The following is a 20,376-nucleotide window of genomic DNA, read 5'->3' on the forward strand; positions in this document are numbered from 1 at the left end:
CTCAATTTACATTGGGTTCCCTTATAAGGAACACTTGAGGATATATGTTAAACATTTATTTTTTATTTTTATTTTGGGGCAGGGCAGAGGCAAAGGGAGACAAAGAATCTCAAGCAGGTTCCAGGCCCAGCATGGAGCCTGACGCAGGGCTCGATCTTGTGACTGTGAGATCGTGACCTGAGCCGAAATCAAAGGTCTGACACTTACTGGATTGAGCCATCAAGGTGCCCCATTTTTTAAAAAGCATTTTATTTTTACTTTTATTTTTTTGAGACAGAGATTAAGAGAGAGAGACAGAGGCAGAGGGAGAGAGAGGATCTCAGCAGGCTTCACACCCAGCGCAGAGCCTGGAGGATATATTTTAGCACGTACTGCCAAATTACAGATAACCTTGATGAGGAAGGGTACCATGCAGAGGGGACCAGACCACATACGGTCATGGCCCTGAGACCTGCATGCCATCTCCCTTCCAGGGGCACATTACAATCAGCCCAGACGAACCAAGTCAAAATCCTGGCCAGGTCCAGCCTCTGGACTTTAAAAATCCTCCCTTCCCTTAAATTGGGAGTCTTCTGGATTCCACCTTAGGTGGGCCTCCTCGCCTGGAGCCCACAAGGGCGTCATAGCACTTGGTGCTGCCTCCAGACTCACATCTGCCAGCCCTGGTGTCTCCAGGACTCCCATGGTGCCCACAATTGAGGTACCATCTACATGTGGTGCCCACAGCCCCTGGCACACAAGGCTTTTGCCAGGGCTTTGTAGTAACAGGGACAAAAGCGACTGCTTCAAGACCTTGTGTCGGGGGTGTGGGCAGAGGCTCTGAGCTGTGGTGGAACAAGCAGAGGGACTCGGTCAGAAGATCCAAACATAGCTCCAAGCCGTGCTGAGATCCGTGTGGCTCTGGATGTGTCACGTAACATCTCTGTATCCAGGTTGGGGGCCTTACGAAATCAACTCCATAGGTTTATACTAAGACTGACATGGAACAATAAAGAGTGTGAGAACAGTGCTGCTGGCTGCAATACACGTTAACCCCAGAGAGCTCGTATTTATTCTGATGCTCATTCGATGCCCAGGTCCCGGTTATGGATGCCACATGCACTGTGTCACTTAAATAACCTAACAGGTGGGTATTTGCTATCCATCGTTGTCAGGGGAGGAAACCGGGGCACAGAGGGGTCACATGATTTGCCTGAAGTCACAAGGTGAGTGGTGAAGGTGGGGCAATACCAGATGCTGTGGTCGGGCTGGGGGAGGGGTGAGCCTTACCAGGCAGTCGCTCTCTCGGGGCCCCGTGCAGCCGGCAGCACACTGGTTATGGCAGCAGTCGCTGGGGGACCTGCCGCGGCAGCGCCCGGAACACTGCTGGGCGCAGATGATTTTGGTCACTGAAAAGGAGCAAAAGTCACCTGTGAGCTGAAGAGCCAGGGAAGGGTCATTCCTCAGGAACCCTGCAGAGCACTTGGAAAAGATGAAAACGTGAACCAGGTGATGAATTTAGTGATTCCCGGCTCGTTAAAATGTTCCCAAACATTCACGCTCTGCCTAATAACACTGAATCATGACATTTCTTTATTGCGCCTCTGTTTTCTACTTATTTTTAATCACTTAGGAGAACTAACCAGATCAAGTCTAGACTTCTGGACCTGCTCGATAATTACATGTTAGTTAGAACTGAGATTCTGGATGATATGGAAAGCACATCAAATAACAGAAATGCTGCCAGAAAGGAGTGTTTAAAAGGGCGAAACCCTCACATCACAATTAAACTGAAGGACAGATAATGAACTTTTAAGGTGACAGGTCCCCAGATCCCTAGGCCACCCATGCTCATAAACTAGGATTCCTGCAGAAAAACCCTCCTGAGAAGCATTCCTCCTGCTTCTGTATAGGCGGGCTCCCAAGAGAGAGAAAATAAGAAGTGTTGTGACGCTCAGGTAACATGGCCGAGTCTTCTGTTCCCAGGAAGATCTGCCAAACATACTGCTCAGAGAGAGTGGCTGGATGCGTGTGGCTGGCTTTCACTCACTTATGACAGGCTGGAGTGCCCCAAAGAGCCCACTCTGGATTAACTGCATGCAGGGAGATCTGCAAGAAGGTCATTCACATAACTGCTCACATCTGGCCTTAAAACAAGACTGCGTTTAGGAATCTTCAAAGGGAAAACACATACAGTTCGCTAAGCATAAGGGGACGAAGGTGGGCACACATTTATCCGAAATTTTGTTTGCTGACTTACATTTCTGGCAATTTTCCTTTCCAGGACCCCAGCAGCTTCCATTGGGACATCCTGGATCACACTTTTGGCCTAAAATGTAAAGGTAATAGTTGAATTCATATCTCAGAGGAAGCAAGCAGGCTGATGGCAGGGACTGCCCAAACTCCTGAGCAACATGATGTTCTAGAAACAAGGAACAGCTTTCACATTTCTTATTCTCTGTTTATTTGCTGGTTGACTTGTAAGATGATTCAAAAGACTTAGATAAGAAAAAAAAAAGATGAACCACGTTCTGCTTTTATTTACATTTCAGCTGTAGAAACTGAGGAAGAGAGTAATTATGGACTTGTCACAGGCTATGAAGACTGGAATTCAAATGAACTCAATGGTCCAGTTTCCCATATTTGTTTAATCTTGGGAGAAGTTTTCAGCTTCTCCCATGACATTAAGTGTGTCTAATCTGGTGGGGCTGTTATGCACCCACTACATTCTCAGTATTTTTACTAGCATGGTTGTACCATAATTTCTTTAACCGATCTCTTATTTTTAGATATATAAGTTCCTTCCAAAATCCATTATAAATAAGGCTGCAAGGAATATTTTTGTACAAAAAAAATTTTTTTATATCCTATAATTTTCATTCTCCTTATTATTTTTTCTTATTATTCCTAGACATGAAGTTCATAGGTCAGGGGGGTGGGGCATACTGTAAAGCTTCAATACATATTGCCAAAATTCTATCCCTGACCATGTTTTATTAATTTATATGCCCACAAGAAGAATATGAGAATTTCTGCTTCTCCATACCCTTCCTGATCTGAGTATCTAAAAATCAAAAGGAATCCAAATATTTAGCAAAGACAAAAATGATGCTTCTTTGTTTTATTTTGACCCTTTTAAAATTACAGTAAGAAATAACTTCTTACTTTATTTCTTGGCCATCTTGTGTGTGGGGAGATAAAAACTGTTCATGTCTTTGGCCCATTTTTCTTTTTTTATTGGGAGGTTCACCTTTTTCTTGGGATTCCTAAGACTACTTTATACATTCTTATCATCAAGAATATTAGCCCTTTCCAAGGCAAGCAGATGACGCACAATATTTTCTGTTTGTCGTTAACACGGTTTATGGTATCTGACTGGCTTTTCTCCAACTTGATATGACACACATTCACCTTTAAGTTTCCTTCTAGCACTTACATATATATTCAGTGATTTATTACATATAATATGATTTGGGATTGATATGGATGTACAAAGTGGATGATTGATTTATTTTAGTTTCCTCTTAAGTAAACCAACCTGATATAACTTTGACTGCCAAACAAATCAACAGTAACATAGTGTAGGGGCACCCTGGGTAACCTTTCTGAATCTCAAATCCATTGTCCATAAAATACTTAAATCACCTTATCAGATTTTTTGGCTAAAAATTTAAGAAGACAAGTTCTCAGAAGGTATGTGTGGCCTGAAAAGGGCTGGAAAGGGAAGGGTTTCCCTTTCCACAAGGACAGCAGCAGACTCCTGCACTTGTCGCCGGTCAGGGGATTAATAAGGATGGCCGGGGAATGGTGTTCCTTTTTAAAACAATCATTATAGTTCTGTCGCTTTGACATTTTCTCCTTAACAGTTAAATAATTCTGGAGGAACTTACGGGATAATGAATTCTTCCCTTATTTGCTTGAAATGTCATTTCTTCATGGACATTTAATTTAGCAAGGTTTATTCTTACTGTCTTTCTCTTACATATTGGTGGCTTATTGTTACATATCTATTCTTGACTCAATATCCTATCAGATTGCAATTTGTGGCTTTGTTGTATTTGAATCTTGTTATTGCGTGCACCTGTCATCCTTCCTGCCCAACACTTTCTTCCGGGTCTTTCCCATAGTCTTGGTGTGATGGGGGCACGTGTGCCATTCAGGCTGTCTGACCTCATGTACAGGAAACCCATAGAAGCCTCACAGCCTTCCTGTGTCAGTTTTTGTTTTTGTTGCTGTCGTCATAAATGTGCACGATTTAACTTCCTCATTGTCCATCAGATAGCTAGGGCAAGGTTAACCTTGATGTGATGGATAACACAAAATCTTGTGTCGTAAAATACAGGTTTCAGTTTCTTGCAAACACAGTGGGTGCCCTGCCGAGTATGTGTGGGAATAATCTACTTATCAAACCAAGGGGCTCAAAACCCATGTTCATAGCAGCGTTGTTCGTGATTGTCAACAGATGGAAGCAACGCAAAAGCGCATCAACTAATGAACGGAGAAACAAAGCATGTGGGATGTGGGTACGTATACACATGCAACAGAATACTGTTCATCCACATCAAGGTGAGAAATTCTGATGTATGCTACAACATGGATGAAACTCGTGGACATTATAAGTGATCGAAGCCAGCCACAAAAAGACAAAAACTATGTGACCCGACCTGTACGCGCTCCCTAGAACAGCCACACTCACAGACAGAAAGTAGCACAGTGGCTGCCATGGGCTGGGGGCAGGGACGGGGAGTTAATGTTTGATGGGGACACGGTTTCAGTTTCGTGAGATGAAAAGAGTTTTGAAGAACGGAGGGTGGTGATGATTGCACCACGGTGTGAATGTACTTAATACCAGTGAACTGTATACTTAAAAATGGTTAAGATGGTAAATTTTACGTTAGAGGTATTTCGCCACAACAAACAAACAAACAAACAAACAAATCAGTAAGATTAAGTGAAATCCCCACAAAGGGGCTCCAGTCAATTCTGAAGAGCCGTGTGCACTCCAAATTCTTTGAGACCAAAGAAAACAACAACAACAACAACAACAACAACAACAACAACAACCAGAAAAAACCCCAAACAAAAACATGCATCCATGGCATAGTTTAGGGAAACAGAGAAGCAGGAAATGGGGATGGCTTCTTATTTTAAAGGATTGAAAGGCGAGGGAGATCAGGAAGGGGGATGCTTAGCGGAGCCTGGTAACTGTAGGCAAGTGTCTGCAGATTCCCACACAGCACTGCCAGGGAGCCAAGGGGTACAGCCCTGACCTACAGCCTGGCCCCCTGCCAGCCTCTCCCTGGCACGGGCCGCTTTACTGATGAATGGCAGTGACTAGGTCATGGGCATTAGGGGGAATATGGACAGACTCCCGCCCTGTGTGCTGTGCCCAACCTTGCCTGAGGCTCCGTGTAGGAGGGCGGAGGTCAGCTTAGTGCTTCCGGAGGGACCTGGCATCACTCTGAGGCTCAGCAGCAAGTCAGAAGCACACAAAAGTTTGGTCTGCCTCTTCCAGCCAGGACGGGAGAAGCCCCCGTGCCAGGACGCAACGGCCACACGAGGGCTCAACTGTCTCAGGGGTGATCTGCCAAAACAGACTTTCCCTCTGTCTTAAATAGGTGCTCTTCTCGTGGGCAGATCAACTGTCGCTAGATATCTTGGGTTTAGATTAATGTGACTTAAACAATGGCTCGGCTTTCCACCACCCCCACCCCCTCCCGACCCCAAAGCACCACGGCTCTGTCCCACCAGAGGAGCTACAGGCAGAGGGGATGTCTGTAGAACACTTACAGTTGCCCACGTGGTTCTGGAAGTCCATCGACATGTTGCTTATGAAATCGTTGTCAACGATATCCCGCCACTGGATGGTTTCCACGTTGCAGAGGACAGGGTTGTTGCTGAACCGCACAGCGCCTTGCAGGATTTCTGCAGGTGCAAAGAACCTCAGTCAGCCATCTGCCACGTCTTTACACTCCCACAAAGTACATACGCATTTCTTTACATTTTGAGTCCTGCTAAAATGCCAGTGTGCAAACGAGACTCCCCACAGAGCTTTAGTGGGGGCAGCTGAAAAATGAGTTGATGACAGTGCCTCGGAGGAGTTAGGTTCCCCCCACCCCGAAATGGGCCTTCGATCAGCAAACTATCAGAATTCAGAAATATGGGGAGGAAGGAAGCTGTACGATGATGTGAAGGGGCAACCAGGAAGGCAGGGCCACGGCAGTCACTCACTGTGGGCCGGGGAGGCCAGGAGAGGGGGCGATGCTGTGAGCTGCCTCTGAGCTCCTCACTGGAGAAAGCGGGGTGGGGGTGGGGTGGGCAGTGAAGGGGTCTGAGAAGAATCTACATGCATGATGAAGAGGTGGCAGACACTGGGAATGCAAATGGCATGAAAAAAAAACGTATGATTGTTTCAAAGGAAGAACTGATAGGACAGGAAAAATCAGGGCAGATTAAGAAGAGATTCGAGCGTAAGCAAAGGGAGAGCGTTGCGTCGATGACATTAGACAGAAACAGTGGCACGAAACACTGCAGCAAGAGCTGTGGACCCTGCGAGGATGAAGCACATCTAGCTGCCGACAGGCAAGGGGAGCAGGGCAGGTCACGTGATGAGGTCATGCCACAGAAGACCGTGCATGCCACGCGACAGGGCCAGGTACTCTGCTAGTTGATTCAAACACATTATCTTAATTAATCTTCAGAATGGTCCCAGGACTCTCTGTGCACAAAGTACCATCGTGGAAAAGGAAGGGGTCTCCCGAAGAAGGGGTCTGAGGCTGCTGGAAAGAATGGCATTTCGCAGAACACAGACAGGAGTGGGCTCTGAAGGAGCACGGAGGGAGGGTGCAGTCGGCTTTCTCTCGCCAGGAGACCGCAGCCAACGTGTGTCGGTGAGACAGGCGGGCATTTTCCTCGGCGGGTGGTGGGGAACAAAGGAATCACGGGAGGAAGGCTGGGAGGTCCAAAGGGCCAAGCTGTGGAGCTTTGGGTATAAAGTCAGAGATGACAGCAGGACCATCAAGAGAGAACATCCGGCCAGGAGGCAGCCAGAGAGGAGAGGACGAATCTCTGATGAGAGGTCAGCACTGGATACGCACACTAGGGGCATCAGAGCTGCTGTGACAATCAGGACAACAGACCACGGTGGCAAGAAAGAGTGCGCAATGGAAGGTCACGGTGGGGCCGTACAGAGTACCTACGATCTCCAATCACGACAAGGAAAAGGAAGGCAGCAAAGGTGCCGGGCAATTCAGGTGCCCCTGCCTAGGCAGAGAGCACCTAGAAGAGAAAGAGGTGATCCATCGTTGTCATTCCTTTAACTTTCAGTATTTCATGATTATATACCTGGTGGTGGGCACTGAGTTAATTATTAACAACAGTACTTAATATTAAAAAATTCACAATAATTACTTAATAACATTAACGAATCCGCATTTCTACAACCCCATGCCAACACCAGAAATAATACCAACAATGGGAGTAACTTCTAAGTGCTTTTTCTATGGCAATCCACTTAATTTTCTCAACACCCCTAGGATGTGTGTTACCATTGCTACCCACATTTTTAAAGAGGAGGAAACTGAGACACAGAGAGAATCTGCTCCAGGGGCATCTGGCTGGTGAGTGATGGAGGCAGGGGCTGGAACCCAGACAGTCTGGCTCCAGGGTCCGCGCTCTTAACCACATCTGCCTGTCACCATGAGATAGCATGAGGCCAGACAGGCAGATTGAGACACGCTAAATGCACATACTCTTTCGCAAAATGTGTAAATAGCACAAATTAGTATTAGCGTAAACACAGACCGTGTGCGTGGGCGCTCTGAGCAGCTGAAGCGGTGGGTGGAAAGTCTTAGGGCGGTTTTATAGAATGGCCAAACCAGGAGCCCCGCTCGTGTGGTGTGCCAGCCGCCCGCACGCCCGGGTTTGGATGTGTTGGCACATTCCAGCACTGTCACCTGTCAGGCCTCCACCGTCCCCAGGACTCTGTCTTGCATCCTCTGCTGTCACCCCCGCTCCCCTCACTTTCCTGGTGAGCCCCCTTCCCATCAGAACTGCACGGCATGTGGGAAGGGTAAGGACTCTGGGGGCAGACATTTGGTGGCCATTCCTGGCCATTTTTTCACTAACTTGGGACCTTAAGAGAGCCACTTTGCCACCATATCTTTATGTATAAACTGGTGGGAGTTTAAACGCCTGCCCCGAGGGGAGGTGGTGAGCACGGAGTTCCTGATTTAACATGAGCGGCACCGTGCCTGCCCCATAGCGAGGGCACGGTCGTCATTATCTTCAGTTTTGTTTAAATCCACTTCCTGTCTCTTCTATGATCTTCCTTAGTTCCCACTCAGAGGATCTTCACAAGTGTCCTACTCAGAGGAATTCAAACTTCTGTAATCACGTCATTCCCTGTCCTTAACTTACAGATGAATTTCTGTATAACAGCATTATGCCAAACACGGTCTCAAATAGGGGTTGGTTTTTAATGTGTATCCCTTATACCCGAGGTCCAGGTAGTAAGACAGGCAGTTTATTCGCTCCCTAGGCACAGAAAGCCTGCGTTCCAGCCAAGGTCATCTGGATATTTTTCCATGAATATAAAGGAAGTGGTGCCTGGCTTAAATCTTCTCTTAACATTGCATCAGCTACCATCTTCTTAAAAACTTCCATCTACTATATCTTGCACACAGTTGGCGCTCAATACCTTTGTATTTGATGAGTAAAAGTCTTCTCGAGTGGCATTAAGAAAAGTGACAGGTTCACTGAGGGGATGCCTGGGTGGCTCACTTGGTGAAGCATCCAACTCTTTTTTTTTTTTTTTTTTCCAACGTTTTTTATTTATTTTTGGGACAGAGAGAGACAGAGCATGAACAGGGGAGGGGCAGAGAGAGAGGGAGACACAGAATCGGAAACAGGCTCCAGGCTCCGAGCCATCGGCCCAGAGCCTGACGCGGGGCTCGAACTCACGGACCGTGAGATCGTGACCTGGCTGAAGTCGGACGCTTAACCGACTGCGCCACCCAGGCACCCCAAGCATCCAACTCTTGATGTCGGCTCAGGTCATGATCTCATGGTTTGTGAGCTTGAGCCCCGTGTGGGGCTCTGTGCTGACAGTGCGGAGCCTGTTTGGGATTCTCTCTTTCTCTCTCTCTCTCTCTGCCCCTCCCCTGCTCATGCACGCTCTCACTCTCTCTCTCTCTCTCTCAAAATAAATAAACTTAAAAAACAAAAGAAAAGTGACAGTTTCACTGAGTACCACCTGAGTGGCTCTCTGCACCCACAGCCTCCCTGTACCCTGGCCTCTCACCATGTAAGTTTCTCATGTGCAGCTCCCGCAGTCCGGTTTTATTTGTGCCATAGTTGGATAAGACGGATAAGGCATGGGTGTTTTCATAGAGCACATTTCCTCGGATGATCTGCAGGTTTTCCAAAGGAATCTTCTCCACTGTGTTGAGGGCAATGAGTACATAGCCGGCAACCTCTTGGATGGTCTAAGGAGAGAAAACATGAACACGTTATGTCTCTTGTGCAGAAGTCAAGAATGCAAGATCTAAAATGGGTCAAGAAAGCCCAGGGCACCTACGTGAGCTATGCACATGAGTGCTGACAAACATAAAGCATGTAGATAATACAGTGGGGACATGGGAGGTGACAGAATTTATGATGACTCCTGTACTTTCACCTCTTGAGCCAAAGGGCAATGTACATTATTCAGGAATGCTGTGACTCATTTTACTTGGTGTTCAATATACTCAGAAGAGAATGAAAATGTTTTATTAATTCATTTTGTGTCTTTCTTGCATGCTTTCTTATTAGAAAAAAAGAAAAAGGAAGGAAGGAAGGAAGGAAGGAAGGAAGGAAGGAAGGAAGAAGAAAGGAAGGAAGAAAGAAAGAAAGAAAGAAAAAGAAAGAGAGAGAGAGAGGGAGGGAGGGAGGGAGAGAGGAAGGAAGGAAGAAAGAAAGAAAGAGAAAGAGAGAGAGGGAGGGAGGGAGGGAGGGAGGGAGGAAGGAAGGAAGGAAGGAAGGAAGGAAGGAAGGAAGGAAGGAAGGAAGGAAGGAAGGGAGGGAGAGAGGAAGGAAGGAAGGAAGGAAGGAAGGAAGGAAGGAAGGAAGGAAGGAAGAAAGAAAAGAAGAAAGAAAGGAAGAAAGAAAAGAAAGAAAAGCCCAGAAGGAGGCCAATCAAATCCAAAGTTCAACTATCACCAACATCTGAAGCCTTCCCAGCTGGCTCCTATTGGCTCACAAGAGGCTACTGTGAAATAGCTGGGAGATTTGTGAATTGGTGTCACTGAAACCAACCAGAGTGGAAGTATTTACACAAAGGAAATAGGCAAATGGTACAAAGCGGGACTTTTTTTTTAAGAGCCAATGTATCAGGATACCCCAGCTAAAGCACTGGTTAAACGTTTAATATCAGTGTCTATGATGATAGAGGAGCGTCAGGCTAGCCTCCTTCTCTTTGACATTATTTCGTAGCTCTAACTTCACACCAGCTGGTGAAGTGGCTTTCTGATAAAACCTGTAATTGGCCCATAATTGCCATGGCAAAAGCATATAGACTTCCAGTTAAATTCTGTCAAGGTCTTTGTCTACTTCTATTTCCTTCCATCATATGTGGGTAAGACAGTCAAATTCATCGAACTAACTTTTAAGAAGGAAAGGTCATAATTCCTTTGCATGTAGGTGATTTCCAAATTCCCAAGGACCACCTCACAGTTATTAAACATCCTCTGCAGGCTGAGAAAGTGGTCCTCAAAAGTGCCCAGCTGGGTGAGCCGGTTACTTGTGCCTTGGCAAACTGCAAAAGAACAAAAGGGAAAAAGATATCACATGAAATGCCAAGTAGAGTAGCAGAAATAACATAAAATGTTCACAAATTTCAACAAACTTTGAGAGTCTCAGTGACTTACAATATTAATTCTGGTAAAGGGTCACTCAAGACAAATATGGCCAAAAATGTTTATCTAAGGTATACAGTTCATAACAAGAGATAGCTCATCCCTATAATGCATGGAATCTTTATAAAATGTTAAAAATTCAAGGGGAAACAGGAAAATTCTATGAAAATCTTTAAGACACAATAGTCTTTTAGAGCTTTGGTAGACAAAAACATATGTATCATTAGATAATAAGATAATTACAATGTTGAATTAATAACTATATAATGAATGTTTTACATTACGAAAAAGACAGACTATCACATTACTGTGAGCCCAAAGGATACTTACAAACATAACATACGCTAGCCGATATTTTCTGACCGCGGTGTTGTACAACTTAAAATCATCGACAGAGTGTAAATTAAAATCCAACTGGCCAGAGATTAAAAATATTCTTCTAAACTAATGCATCAAAGAATAAATCAAAGGTCTACTTATACATCTAGAAAATAATGAAATGGCAAGAACACACTCAGGTACTGAGAAACCAATACATCCTTCTATTTGTCCACACTCTATGTGAATCCACCCAGCACAGGTGGAGACACAATTGTACACAGTCTTGGCATGCTCACCTCCCTCATGTTTTAACTTAATACAAGAAGTAAAATGGGGGACAAAGTTAGACTCTGGAAATACACTTGACAGTCTATATTTAAAAGCAAAGGAGATTATAATAGTCATAGCTCTTTGAAAGGCATGTTTGAGCAAGCATAACAAAACAAAGAGGTTTGGGGCTTTTGAAGCAGGGAGCTTGTTAAGCGACTATACTTTGAACCAAAATTATCATAAGAGTGAAGAAATATGGCCTCTGGCTTTGCAGGTTAGATTCAGAACTAGCCAGGTTCTTCTACATGTGCGAAGGCATGGCTGCAATCCGTAACCAGGTGGCTGAACGCAAAACCAAGGCCAAAGTCAATATGCAGGTACTTTCCTCGGAAACTCTTTCTAAATTTACATTTCCATTTTATAGACGTCTTTGTTCCCTCCCCATGGGAACTGCTCTGAAGGGCACCATCTGACCGTCTGCCCTCACATTTTGGTGCCACGGCCGTGAGCACATGTTGAGACACCACATTCTCAACCCAAAGCATTTACACCAACATTAAAAATGAAGCAATCGCCACATCCTCTGCAACTCCGTGGGGATTTCCCTCCTCTGCTCTTCTGTGGTCTCATTCAAATCTGGCGGTAGAGAGAACGCTCGCATGGGAACTTCGACAGTCGACAAGACTAAACCCCTATCTACTGGCTCCAGGGGCAGAATGATTCCATATTTCTTCCAGCTATAACACTGGATGGACCCAACATCTCGGGGCTGCTTTCACTCAGGAGTATGGGCCGCTCTGATTGCAACCTCACTTTGGGACAGCTGTACACAGTTGGGGCCAGACTAATCACATAGATGGGGCCAGACTGCTTTCCCAATTCCAAGGTCCTTAAAGATGCCACCACCAATGTAGGTATGGGGTTGTGACAATAACCCATGACCTTTCAGTCGACACACGGGTAAACAAAAGCTGCTTTCCCTGCTGGGAGACTACGGTCCCTAAATTTCATCCTAACTGATTGGCTACCCTTGAAGTAGCTCAGTATTGGTCACGCCTTCATCCCAGCCAGGCGAACAGCATCCTAGAACTCAGGGTTGGAGTGGGTTTCAGAAGAGTTTCTTCAGTTCACAGAGAAATGAAAAACAGTAACGATTGCTCTCATTTTAAATGATAAAGGATTTCAGCTTGTAAATTTCTCTCAGGGGGCGCCCCGGACTTTTCATTACTAAATCAATGACAAAGTAACTTTTGTCAGTAAAAAAAGAAAACATGCCCTTTAAGTTTAGCCTGTTACATCATAGCAAAAATAATTTCAAAAATGCTGTATTTGTGCTTTCATTCAGTCATTCAAAAAAGTGCCAAATGAGCTCCTAAAATATTTGTTTGATGAATCTCTACCATCATCCGTCATTGTTTACAATCAGCATGAACTATTTCTATATTCAGAAAACCAGATGCTGCTATATTTGGAAGCAATAGCAGCATTGCACAATATTGATATGAACCTTTATTCATAAAACATTTTGGGAAGCAACTAGACAACTTGTGTAAAGAAATAAATATGCTTTAAAAAAGCTTCATGCAAAATGGTTTTTTTAAATGATGGCAAAAAAAAAACCCAACAAACAAATGCAAAAAGCCCTAAATGTTCAATTGCCTGTCACGTGTATTCTTGAGAACAAGAAGGCAGCTGATACGCTGTGTGATTCAGCGTAAGACAAGTCCGTCTTGAATTCTATTCCAGGATTAATTACTAAAGGATCAAGAGAAATCATTACAAAGGTGTTTCTTCAGGGGCTTTCTCCTGCCATATGCCCCAAAGGGAATGACAGTGTCCAAGTGAAATCCAGAGTGACAATCAGAATGATTTGACCTAGGTTTCCTGATTCAACAAAGTCTAATCTTTGCTCTCTATTTATACCAAATGTCTCACATTATGACTATAAAGCAACGGAAAGATTTAAATGCGAGACCACTGAATTAGTAAAATTATTATGTTTTAAATCACAAAGCAGGCAGATTTAAGACAAAACTGCCAAGAGCAAGAGCTTTTAAATTCATCCAGGAGAAAGTTGTTGTTTCGCCACTTCCTCATGATGTGACCCTGGATGACTTCTCTAAGCTCTCTGCGGCAGGCTTTCCTCAAGTAGCAAACATGGTGAAACTAATACTGACCTTCAGAACTGTTTCAAAGGCTGAATGAACACAAAAGCTTTCAGCTTTCTTTTGTTAAAGTTAACTACTGAGAACTGTGACTGTGATACAAGATGCAACTGCACAGATGTTAGTGGACCTCTGTGGACATAAACTTGCCCGAAGGTATTGCCTGAACTGGGAATATTTGTATCTGCAGGTAACCTGACTCAAATATTGGGCATTAGATTACTCTGTCTGTAGAATATGTATCAGAAAAGGAAGGGAAAGAAAAGGAACACGTTTAATGATTTCATTAAAGTACACATTGAGGGGCGCCTGGGTGGCTCTGTCAGTTAAGCATCCGACTTCGGCTCAGGTCATGATCTCATGGTTTGTGCGTTCAAGCCCCACATCAGGTTCTGTGCTGACAGCTCAGAGCCTAGAACCTCCTTCAGATTCTGTGTCTCCCTCGCTCTCTGCCCCTCCCCTGCTCGCACTCTGTCTCTCTGTGTCTGTTTGGTATCACTTTAGGGCTATACATTTGAAGCCAAGACAATTAACAGTGTATCCATCCAGCTCCATACAAAATGCTATTGATTTGCTCTACCTCTTACAAATCTGAAGACAAGTTCTACTGAATCAAGAGCAGCAGTCCCCAGGACACAGGCCCTACAAAGCACTTGGCTTTTCATCCTCCAGTGTTATTACGAAGATTCATAAACGGGCAGACAAGCTGAAAGAAAGATATAGTGTGAATATCCTTAGATTAGCCTTGTGTTCATTTTGTCACATATCTATCCATCCTACTTTTTTTTTTTTGATGCATTTTAAAGTAAGGTATAAATGTCAGTACATTTCACCCTGGCATACACTGATCGCAGCTCAAGATTAATTTACAGCTATTGTTGTTGTTGTTGTTGTTGTTGTTGACATCATCCACAACTGTGCAACATCCACAAACTGTGAGGTAATCAACCGTAAGTATAGCATTTGAGAGTTTCAACAAATGCACACACCCACATAACCTGCACTCCTACCACCACATAGAACATCATCCATACGGGGCCCCCTCATGCCTCTTCCCAGGCAATCCTGGCCCCTGTATACCATAAACCACACGGTGATTTGTTTTCACTAAGAACAGTCCTGCCTATTGTAAAATTTCATATTAATGAAATTACGTAGTCTTGCCCTTTTGTGTAAGGCTTATTTCATAGTCTACTATTTAAAAAAATTTTTTTAATGTTTATTTTTGAGACAGAGAGAGAGAGAGAGAGAGAGTATGAGTGAGCGGGGGAGGGGCAGAGAGAGAGGGAGACACGAAATCCGAAGCAGGCTCCAGGCTTTGAGCTGTCGGCACAGAGCCCAACACGGGGCTCGAACTCATGAAATGTGAGATCATGACCTGAGCCGAATGGACACTTAACCGACAGAGCCAGCCAGGCGTCCCGAGACAAGTGTTTTATGGGAAGTTATCTGTGTATTATCCTTGGGCATCTAAGGCTGATCCACAGTCTGGTCGTTCTTTTTCTTAAGAACCCCCCAGTTTATCTTAACTGAAAATAAAAACAATACGCCTGCTTGAAGTCTTGGATACCCCTGACTTTATGGGTTAGGGCCTGTGGCTTTCCCGTGTCATTATGGGGGTGGACACCTCTCTTTCCCCACAAGCCTGGGCAAATATGTCCTGCTGATTAAGACACAACATTAAAACAAGTTTCTCCAGATTTTCCCAAACCCACTTAGACACTTCTGAAATTGCCTAAGAAAATTTATAATTGTCTTAATTTGTTGTTTTCTCAACTACATATTAATGTTTGCCGAAGCAGTTGGGCTCTTGTAAATCTCTCCCCTTGGCCTCCTAAATTATCTCTGCTTTCATCCGTGCCCCATTTTCCACAGAACACCTTGTTTTGAAGCAGAAATCACATCACACTATTCCTTGGCTCGAACCAAAAGCTTCCCAGTGTAACTGGAACACAGTACAAGCTCCTTTCTCGTCAGCCTGCCTTCTCTCAGCCTCTCACTGCTCACTCCCCTAGTTCTCTCCAGCTGGCCCAGTTCTGGCCCACTTCAGGGCTGTCCCATCTGCCCAGAATGTTCTTCCATTGCCCTCCAGATGTGTGCATCTTGGCCTCCCTTTTATCATTGGGATTCCAACTCAATGGCCATCCTTTCAGAAACACCTAGCCTAGAACCAGATCAGCTTAAGTATCTACCACTACATTCTATCACGTCACCCTGCTTTCTTTACTTCTTAGTAAATTTATCACCACTTAAAATGATTGTTTCTGCAAATATATATATTTATTCATTTATCTAGATGGTGAAGAGAGGTGGACTTCATATAGATATATGGGTATCTCATTGCCCTGACTACTGTGAGACGTGCACGTGTGTGCCTGCATGTTTATTTTCGGTGGGAAAGCAACGGGTGGCTGTGTGATCATGGATGACAGAGATGTGACTGTGAAAGTCTTACATGACTCGACATGGGTCTCTTTGCCTTTATTGTTTCCAAATGTCTGATAGAGGAGGTGGAGGCAGGATGTCTTACGAGAGGGTTTGTCCTCACAACCTTCTAGTTGGTCACCGTAAAATCTTTCTAGTCTAAGTAACATATTTGATTAAGCCTTAAAAGCCAAAGGACTTTTTTCCACTTTCATGCTGAAGAGGTTTAAGGAAATCCCAAATAAGATGACGTTTATACACTGGATTTTAAAATACAGAAGAAAAAGGGGCGTCTAGGTGGCTCGGTCGGTTAAGCGCCCAACTTCGGCTCGGGTCATGATCTCGCGGTTCTTGGGTTCGAGCCCCGTGTCAGGCTCTGTGCTGACAGCTCGGAGACTGGAGCCTGCTTTGGATTCTGTGTCTCCCTCTCTCTCTGTCCCTCCCCGCTCAAGCTCTGACTCTGTCTCTCAAAACTAAGTAAATGTTAAAAAAAAAAATTAAAAAAAATACAGAAGAAAAAGATCATCAGAGAATTTGCCAGAGGTTTTATCATATCAGAACTGCTCATTTCTTTTGCCTTACTGAAACTGTATTGTGGTGGTAATTTTAAAACGTGTACATATGTACATCTCAACTATGCTAAAAATGCCCAGAAAATACACCAAGTTGTTAATGATGGTCTTTTATGAACAGTGGGATTCTGAGTGTTTTATTTCTTCCTTATATTTTTTCAAGTTTTCTGTAGTGATCATACATTCCTTTATAATAAAAAAATACCAAGGGGAAAATTTACAAAAATCCATGTTGAAAAATCCAAAAGAAAGACATTTTAATAAAATACATTTTTAGAGGAGCAATGATCAAGTACAGCTACGAAGATCCTCAAAGTTTTGCATTATCCATGTTAAACAGCTTTATAAAAGTGCTTTAAAAATTACAAATAATTGATGAACGGTGAAGTGCTAGACAGAGAAAATGCTAGAAGAGAGAGTAAGCTGTAGATTATTCACCTCATTGTTCTGAATAGCTGCCTACTGGAGCCCTTGGAAAACGCCATGCATTACGCAGAGATAGTTCTGTTCCAAACAGTGATGGGCTTCTCAAATTTCATTTTTTCCCTGATCTATAAATTTATTTTTTACATTGGTTTTGGGGAGCATAGGGTAAATTTCTCCCATGGAAAAATATTATAAATTGTGATTACAGTACCACACTACCCTATGAAACTGATTTAACTCACACAACAGCTTGTAATGGGAACACAGAAAATCTATGGTTGAGCCATAATAAAATAATTGGGAAAACAATAAAAGTAAATACAAAGTAGCATTTAAATTTTCATTGGAGGTGGGGCGCCCGGGTGGCTCAGCTGGTTGAGCATCTGACTTCGGCTCAGGTCATGATCTCATGGTTCGTGAGTTTGAGCCCCACATCAGGCTCTGTGTTGACAGTTTGGAGCCTGGAGCCTGTTTTCGATTCTGTGTCTCCCTCTATGTGCCCTTCCCCCGTTTGCCTGTCTCTTAACAATAAATAAATAAATAAATAAATAAATAAATAAATAAATAAATTTTCATTGGGGGTTTAACCAAAGGTTTTGTAGGTTTTGTAGAAGGGGAAAAGTCTCCAATTTATTATGAAGATTTTTCTTTATTTTCCAAAACTTTACATTTTATCAGTAGTTCGTTTGTCATATTTGATTTTTAACTAACCAGCAGTTCTCAGCTTGCAGGCATCCAAAGATAGTCATCAAGCTGAATTTGAATCTACGTTGCAATTTGGAAATGCATATGTAATAGTCAAAAAGTCCTCCTGAGTACTGGATGATCTACCAAGCTCTGGCATATCCAATACAACGGCAAACTACAGTCACTCCAATTAAGTTATCAAGCAGAAGATTTTAAAATAACATCTCTTTTATTTTTGAGTTAGGGAAGAGAACACCAAAACTGGTTGATTTCCATTCCCATGACCCTCCTCCTAGCCATTAACATAATCACAAGCCAAGTTTATGATCTTTAAACAATATGTGGAGTTGGGATAACTTTGTATAGTGTGTTCAGTCTCCTGGGAATTAACTAATGTGTCCGAACCCCAGGAAGTCCAGTTCTATGACAGACCGTGGAATATGCTTCCAGTGACATCAAACATCTATCAGAGTGACGATGAAGATAGTATCCTTATGGGATGGTCTCCCGCCAGTTAACTCTCTGGGTCTCAGTGTCCTGACTGGTTAAAAATGGGACCAACTCAGCATAGTTGAGAGGGTAGGGTGAGCAGTAATGAGATCACGGACACAGAAGTACTTCATAAATCACAACTCTCTCAAAATATAAATTATGTCTGACACTGAAGATTCACCCCCTAGCAGTATCCACAGCAACCAAACTTTTGCAATCTATTTCTGCCTATGTTTTCAATGATACCAACAAACTATTTTTCCCCCGGGGGCTTAAATTTTTTTTTTTTTTTTTAAATAGACTCAGCAGAATTGAGGAGTTGTGTTGAAATCTGGGATGCTTTAAAATTCTGGAATAGGGGCGCCTGGGTGGCTCAGTCGGTTAAGCATCTGACTCTTGATCTGAGCTCAGTTCTTGTTCTCAGCGTCATGAGTTCAAGGCCTGCGTTGGGCTCCTCACTTGGCGTGAAACCTACTTAAAAAATAAAATAAAATCCTAAGGTAAAATCCTGAAATAAAAGTCATCACTTCTCATTGTTACAGGATACTATCCAAAGGTTGGCCCTAACAACGGAAACTAAGTATCTTAAACCACAGGGCTTGGCAATCCGTTCCATTTTTTAATAGGTAGTTGAATGGCTAGTCAGAGATGAATTTGACCTACATTGTTGGACTATGAGAAACTTATTTGGATTAAAAATGATTTCATTAGGCAATACTCATCCATCTTTTATTCATTCAATCCAATAAATCTCTTTTGAACACCTACTATGTGTCTGGCAGCACTCTGCCTTGGTGGCCAGTGTCTCTGTATTTTAAACATGGTGACACGCACTGAACACAAATCCACGGATGGAGGAATTACGTGTATCAGATTCTCTATCAGCATCTACATCAGGTTATATAGAACTAGGGTTGTAGGTGGCTAACATATACCTTCACTGAATGCTGGATGCTGAGCAGGGCACCCTGAAGAAGAGAGCACTGGATTTGGTTTAAAACCTCTCCATGTGAAAATATAAACAATAGTGAATTTAGTGTGTCTGGTTTTTCCTTTCTAGAGATATCATGAGTAAGTTCCTCCTCTCTGGCCCGAGCTCTGTTTTTCTAATCTCCTAGCTGGGGATTATTGCTGACTCATATTCAGGGGCTCACTCTTCACATATAAGAATACTTCTGAAGTGACTAATACCACTTCCCTTCCAAAAGTCTGGTGGCCAAGCCGCCGCTTGCTTATATCCTTTGCCTCCACTGCAATTTCATACTTCTGACCTATTTCTTCAGAGTTCTGTTGCCTTCTCAGACCTACCAGTGCAGGGCAGTGCAGAGTCAAGAATAACATTAGCGTGTGACATCTGCACAGTCCTTCAGTTTTCAAAGCTCATTCTCATGAAGGCTGCCCTAAAACCTGCCTGTTCCCTGGATGAGGAAGAGCTGTGGCAAAGCCATTACCATAGAAGAACCCACTGAAAGGATGGGCTTGCCCATCTAACTCGTTGTCTGCCACACAGACAATGAGGGGACTTGAAGGGATGGGGCAGTAGGGGGTGGGATGGGCGGTAAAGGTTACACAAATGATTGCCACCGACGGTAAGCCCAGAGAAGGGCTGGTGGAAGAAAGTGGAAAATAGAAAATTCCAAGATGGGGTTGGTGTCAAGGACACTGCTTGAAAACCGAGTTTCAAACCTGTGAGAAAGTCTACCTCAAGACTGCCCTCATTTTACCACCGCCTTTCAATTCTGACTTAGCTGGACTCTGTTCAGTAGAGAACTGGCAAGCAGAACACAGTCTGAAAGGCGAAGGCTGGGTGAGAACATGCCAGAGCCCTCGGTGTGCTTGGTTGGCGACTTACTACACCTTCAACAGCTTCTCATAGTAGAGTCTAGTGTCACATCTCAGGGTGCAGCTTTTCTCTCCGTAGATACAGCCTCACAATCTATGTCCTTCTCAGCAAGGTGACAGGGAGGTGAAGTGAAGCCGGGCTGACAAGATTTCACTCCTCTGGGCACAGTCCTCACCCGACTCACCTACCTTCTGTTTTATATTCTGCCCAGGTCCGCATGACTCACCCCCTAATGACAAAGGGTGAGTAACATTCTCCACATTGGGCTATTTAGTGGCTGGTTGAGTTGTCCCTCCAGAATTCAT

At 43.9% G+C, this 20,376-nt stretch overlaps 1 protein-coding gene across 2 annotated transcripts in view; it reads right to left on the reverse strand.

Moving 5' to 3' along the window:
- Nucleotides 1-20,376, reverse strand: part of EGFR (epidermal growth factor receptor) — a 212,608-nt gene that overhangs the window by 57,398 nt on the left and 134,834 nt on the right. For both annotated transcript variants that reach the window (XM_058725515.1, XM_058725517.1), the window contains exons 2-6: nucleotides 10,620-10,771; nucleotides 9,281-9,464; nucleotides 5,770-5,904; nucleotides 2,240-2,308; nucleotides 1,270-1,388 (exon numbers count right to left, since the gene is read on the reverse strand). In XM_058725515.1, coding sequence (XP_058581498.1) covers nucleotides 1,270-1,388; nucleotides 2,240-2,308; nucleotides 5,770-5,904; nucleotides 9,281-9,464; nucleotides 10,620-10,771 — 659 coding nt within the window. The remainder of the gene's footprint in view (nucleotides 1-1,269; nucleotides 1,389-2,239; nucleotides 2,309-5,769; nucleotides 5,905-9,280; nucleotides 9,465-10,619; nucleotides 10,772-20,376) is intronic.

This window comes from Neofelis nebulosa, chromosome 4 (assembly GCF_028018385.1).
Source record: "Neofelis nebulosa isolate mNeoNeb1 chromosome 4, mNeoNeb1.pri, whole genome shotgun sequence".
Lineage (NCBI taxonomy): Eukaryota > Metazoa > Chordata > Mammalia > Carnivora > Felidae > Neofelis > Neofelis nebulosa.